The 6,178-nt window shown below is 41.4% G+C and overlaps 1 protein-coding gene across 15 annotated transcripts in view; it reads right to left on the bottom strand.

Annotated features, from left to right (window-relative positions):
* Nucleotides 1-1,424: 1,424 nt before the first annotated feature.
* Nucleotides 1,425-6,178, bottom strand: part of LOC109980547 (receptor-type tyrosine-protein phosphatase F) — a 172,686-nt gene continuing 167,932 nt past the window's right edge. For all 15 annotated transcript variants that reach the window (XM_065954314.1, XM_065954315.1, XM_065954313.1 and 12 more), the window contains 4 exons: nucleotides 5,967-6,092; nucleotides 4,799-4,953; nucleotides 4,100-4,235; nucleotides 1,425-3,355 (listed from right to left, as the gene is read on the bottom strand). In XM_065954314.1, the coding sequence (XP_065810386.1) occupies nucleotides 3,287-3,355; nucleotides 4,100-4,235; nucleotides 4,799-4,953; nucleotides 5,967-6,092 (486 nt within the window). In that variant the 3' untranslated portion in view covers nucleotides 1,425-3,286. The remainder of the gene's footprint in view (nucleotides 3,356-4,099; nucleotides 4,236-4,798; nucleotides 4,954-5,966; nucleotides 6,093-6,178) is intronic.

The following is a 6,178-nucleotide window of genomic DNA, read 5'->3' as shown; positions in this document are numbered from 1 at the left end:
ACTTGTGTTTTTGTTGCTATGGTATCAACACAGGTATTGATATAAATTAATTTGGACTATTATCTTTGAAGTTTAACATTCTGGTATCGTGACAACCCTATTGAAATCCTGTCAGTGCGCTTCTGTCTTTAGCGTGTTACTGCTACTCTTTGGATCATTCCCAAATGTTGAACACAACAACAAATCAGTACCAGTAACAAATGGAAGACACTCTTATTTTCATTCCATATGTTACACGAGATAAACAAACAAACAAAGCGAGACATATGCATGCTTTTCCATAGATGCAATCATACCATCTTCCCCCCCGTGTGTCTCTTATGTGGTATCAACTGGCAGTCATTTCAGCATGATGTGTGGGCTAATAACGAGGAAGCCTGAGGTAGTCACTGAGGGGGAGATGAAGCCTCACTATGAGCACACACAAACCATGATAGGAAAAACAAACCAAAATCTGAATTCTCTTAAATATCTCTCTAAAATATCTTGTTCTAAATAATTTGAAAGGTAAAGGAGCTGTAATCGTCTTTAAATACATTTTTTTACAAGTCGTCAACTTTAAAAACACATCAACTCTGCTTCATCAAACCTCAGTGGGAGTGAATTGATTTTTTTTGACAGCTGTGTCTCCATGCCAACGTAAACAGCTCAACTGTTATTAGGGTGTGTGTCACACTCCTTAATTCACAAGAAGCATTTGAGTTATTCACTTTAGAGGACTCTGTGAAGCTACTGTTATGTGGTTTTTATCTCTCACTGCTTCAAACATTAGAACAAAAATGTTCAACTTTACCTGTCAAATCCAGATAAGTAAGTACACAACAGCTGTGTGTAAATCCAGGGGCTGCAACTTTCACATGAAGCGTCTGAAGGCTGAATGGATCAGCGTCATGTGCAGCAGATAAACGAAGTCTCTCCAGAATATGGAGGATGGAAAGCTTGTGTTATTGTTCTATAATGGTTCAGCTTCTCACAAACAAGAAATACGGTGAAATCAAAGATCCCAGCTTCAGCACTGAATGCTGTCTCGGCTTCACAGTGGGATAATAATGGTGTGTTCATGACTAAGAATCTGTTTTAGACATTTTTTGGGTGCACGTTTAAAAAAAAGGAGGGGGTGGATATTTTTCCCAACTCGTAGCTTCAACCTTGCAAACACAAACGTTTTAGAAACATGAAGTTGCATTGTGGGAAAAGAGAGACTTGTAAAAACGCCTGAAGCCAAAGAACACAGGATTATGAACTTATTCATAGTGGTCAGAGATCAGGAAATGCTTTTGAGCAGAATAACTGGCAACAAGAGAAACATAGACAGATTTCTGGTGTTCCACAGGGTCCCAGACTTGCACTGAAGGATAAAGGTTTTATCGATGAAGAACTTAAGCAAACAACAGGATCAAAAAACACGGCATCACAAGGCAGAATTTGTACAAAAACCCAATTATTTAACTTTATTAACATCAATGTTTTTTCTTTTTCATCAACAGTTTGTTTTTAAATTCCAGTTCTTTATAACAAATAGAAAACAGACTGTGTGTACAACAGATCGAACCCCTACAGCACTAAGCATTCACAAGGTAAAAATGAACATTTTTAGTTTTTCTCCAGCGTTTTTCAAGTCCCCCCTCCCTCCCACGACCGCCTCCACCACCACCGCCACCACACCGTTTAGGCCTCTCGGATCAGATCCCTCCCCCTCCTGCGGCTCTTTGTGGGAGAAGACGTGTGCTTGAGTGGTGCGTTGGCCCCGCACTGAGCGAGGAGCCGTCCGTTTTGATGAGTGGGGTGGGGTGGGGGGTTGTGCTGTTTTTTCCTCGTTCAAACGGACTGTCGAAGTTACTATGGTAGTACAGTAGATACAACGGTGTTTCCATGAATACACACTCTAGGACAGCAGGCTCTCTGCGGTCTCTAGGGTTGGTAGATCAGCAGAATTAATCCTTTTTAACAATATACCTTTGAAGCTGTGTATATATCTATGTGTAATTGTACATATATATATAATCAATCATAATTATATATATTTATATATATATTTATAGTTCTATTTCTGTATAAAATAATATCAGGTTTCAGTCCAAAGGGCTGAGTCTCTCTCCCTCTGGTAGGAATGGTTGATTCTGTACAGGTGCCGTTAATGGCTCCACTCCTCAGACCGCGTGAACCACATCCGCTCCGTCAGGTCTGCGTGGTTCAGCTCCGGCAAAAGCCACCAGGCGAATGGGCAGCGAGGAGATGGGAGGGACTTGAAGAGCAACAATATTCAGAGATCAGGGAGTTTGTTTTGTGTCAACTACCCTTGGTTATAAAAGTCTGTTTTCCTCAGGTAAGTTCTCCGCTGTGGAGTATGAAGGCCTCAATGCCATAGGCTTCTGATGAAACAAAACGCGTAGAAATCATGTGCTTTCCATTTCTGTACACCTCTGATTTACTCTCCTGTCGGATCATCCACTCGTTTGTTTTATAACTAGCTACCATGTTTGCAGAAGGACAAACTCTAGCAAGTGTGTGCTCTGAAATCAATTTGTAATAGTTGATTTTTTTTTTTTTTGTCGAGATGGCAAGTGAAAAGGCAAAAAATAAAAGTTTGGGTTATTGAACTGAATAAGACCAAAAACAACGTTTATGACACATAATATGAAGAAACAAAAAGAAAATATCGTAAAAGCAGCTCAGAGAACGGTGGTCCTCCTGTATTAGTATCTAGGAACGTGTTTAAAATACATGTCCCTTGTGCTAATGTACCCTAAAATAAAAAAAAGTACCGATTATGAACATAATGCACACCCTAGGCTGGGCAGTTTAAGACAAAAGAAATGTCTGATGTTAAAATGATGATTAAAAAGAACAAATATACTAAACAATAACATAATGAATCATAATATTGACAATAACATTAACATAAAAACAGAGAGAGTGCTCTCTTAGTGCTACCAGTAGCCTTTGACAATCAGGGAGGTTTGGCTTTGACGGAGCAGAGAGGCGAGCTGCCACTCTGCTCCGTCGCATCTGTACAAGAATTGTCATGTTTGTCATAGTCATTGTAATGTTTCTGTTATTATTTTTTTAAAGCAAAAATCTCGTGGTTGGTTAAATCAGTGTGGATCTCTGTGATTGGTTGAACCCGTTGCAGGGTCCGCAGGCGTATCCCTTTCTCCTCCCCTCTTGTTGGCTGTGAGGGGCGTTTTTTTTTTTTAAGCGGGTCAAGTGAGTGGATGGTGGCTGAGATGGGACACTTGGCACACTCCTGAGAGGTTTGACCAGGGAGGCTGCTCGGTAGGAGTGGTTATGTTGCATAGTGGTCAAAGCTCCCCAGGTACTCCAGCGCGGCCCTGTAACACAGCTGGTACTGGTCCTGAAGAGACAGAAAACAAGAAGTGTCAGTGAGAGAGTCCTCAGAGAGATATCTGGAAAATCACACATCAAACCTGTTCTCTTTGTTAATTCTGTTCTGTTTGCTAAATATGGCCTTAATGGCTTAATTGTCTGTCTTTCAGGGAAGTAAGATCTCTCTGTGCGGCCCTTTCTCTGCACTCCTTCAGCTTTTTCTGTCCAAGAATAGAGACCGTTGTAGCGACTGAAAAGCTGCTGACGGTAAATGTGGAATAACAGGTGAAATCACTGGTGCATTTTGGGTAGCCTGGCAGTATACAGTATGCACTTTAATACCGTGTTTCAAGCTTTTCAGGTGACAGGGGCAGCTTTTAAACAAAAAGTAGAAAGTGGAGAAATAATTAAATAGAACAGATTCCCAGAATTAAACTCAGTACAGTACTTGAGTTAATATACTTGATCGGTTTCCACCACAGATACTTCAAGTTCAAGTTGTTATTTTCTGTTAATCTTCCCTTCATAATCCTAAAGTGGTTATAAATTCAGTGACTTCTCACAATGCCTGTCTTCTTTAATATAGTTTTTAAACTCTTTGTGTCCAATGTGAACTCTTCATATAAGAAGAATTGGACTCTGGACCTCTGTGATATCACTGAATGAGTTTGCAGAAAGATTCTGTGTCAGCAAGTCAAACAGTCTTTATTTTACACCTTAATAACACACACTATTGACTTTGAGATACCGTCTGTCTGCACTCTGTTCTTACCTCGGTCTGCACCATGGCCGGCCGCTGGGTGCGAAGTGTCTTCACTGTCTGGAAGAGGTCGACCACTCCTTCGTACCTCATCCTCTCCAGCACGATGCTGAGAGTGATGAAGACTCCGGTCCTGCCCACCCCGGCGCTGAGGGGAACACACAAACAAAACTATTTATCACCGTTTCCAGTCCAAGGCTTCAAAGCGTACCCTTACTTGTTCCGAATAAGGCGAGGAAGCTTATTTTAAAACAACTCATTTCAGGTTATAGATACAATTTTATTACGTCCATTTGTTTCCGCTTTGGTCTTAAAAAATACAATGAGCACATAGTAAAATAAATTAGCACTGCAAACTACATCCTTATAAATGAACAAAAGAATTTCAACAAAAAACTACAAAAGGCAGAAACTGCATACTTTAAGTAAGGTTGACCTTATAGGCTGGTAATTAAGTGTAACTCCTAAACATTAAATAATGTAACCTTTAAAGAGGATTTTCAGCAGACCATGAACAAAAATGTGTAAAAAGGATCTAAGTGAATAAAACCACAGAATCTGAAATGTGTTATCTCACTTTGTGCGTCTGTAACAAAGAATAAACCTAACCTGAAACTGCAGAGACAAAGATGAGACTCTGCTGCTCGTCAGTCCAAACACAAATCTGCATGCATGTACACATTTCTTTTTTGTGTCACTTTTCCTCCTTACCTGCAGTGTACAGTGATTGGTCCGTCCTGTCCGAACTGTTCCTTGGTTTTGTGCACTTGTCCGATGAAGTCGATGAAGCCCTCTCCAGTTTTTGGCACTCCTTGTTCGGGCCAGTCATTGAACTGGAATTGGCGGATTGTTCTGGACTGGCCATCCTGAGGGGACGCAAAGAGGAGTTTAAGTACAGGTCAGAGGTGATGTATCAGTGGTGGTAGAGACTGTAAGCTGCGTTTGGCGGAGCTCTCTTTGATCTTTTAATTTATCTTAAGACAAAATATCAGCTTTATTTTGCAGTCTAAACACATCTTTATCTGTTGTCTTTGTTCACAGAGTGTCTGCTTCTCAGTTGAGATGCAGGAGTACCATAACCCTGCTGGTTTCCACTGCGGTCCTCTAATCAGCTAATTTACACCTAGGCAACATAAATGAAGCTGACGTCTCCAGAAGTCAACGACCCAGGCTGACGAACACTGAAAACTGCACCATGGAGTCAAATATTTGACAGCACTGTGGTGTGTGTGAGTTTCAGATGTATTATTTTAGTGCATGTGTCAGATTGAGTGCATTTCGACATCTTCCTCTAAATGCACACACCGTATATAAGAAGAGGAGTGGATGTTGGATTGGAGTGCCGTGGTGCTGTGGGCCCTCTGATGACAGTAAAGTATATTTATAGCCTATTGAAACAACAGCATCACAGGGAGCTGCAGCTCTGGCCTTTGGGGATTGAAGGCTATGCTTTTCATGTGTTTTCACAGTCATCTCGAATCACACATGCACAATCACACACACACACACATGCACAGTCACACACACACACACACACACACACACACACACAAAAACACACTCTCATTCCATAGAGCAAGCATATTGCTGCTAAATCTGGGTAAACATGTTTGATGGTGCATTCACTTGATGTCAGCCTGTCAGGAGAAATAACACGCGACTCCTCTGATCATCTCTACCTTGAAATCACAGTCGCTATAATTTTCAACACTAAACGCGACTCTCTGCATTTGTCTGAGAACCTAAAATGAAGATGGATTTGGGTTGGATGGTTGTATTTCTGTAAAATGCCAATCAATCCTCACCCCCTTCCCACACCAGGCAGACGCACATGGAAGAACACACACAAGGGCAAACCCACAGACTGAATCCAACATACCCTGGCGTCTGTGACTTTGAACTCTCTGAGGATGTACTGTGGCATGTTGTACTCCGCCATCGGATCCACCACAAAGTACTGGTACCTGGCTGAACGCTCTGCCGGCCAGTATTGATGGCACTTCTCCTACACACAGAGACAGAGAGACCACATGTTAGCACCTTTATTCCAGGACTATTTTCCCAAGAATTTATGAGAAATACACTTTTTAC

Source organism: Labrus bergylta, chromosome 4 (genome assembly GCF_963930695.1).
Source record: "Labrus bergylta chromosome 4, fLabBer1.1, whole genome shotgun sequence".
NCBI lineage: Eukaryota > Metazoa > Chordata > Actinopteri > Labriformes > Labridae > Labrus > Labrus bergylta.
This window is presented reverse-complemented; position numbering and strand designations above follow the sequence as displayed.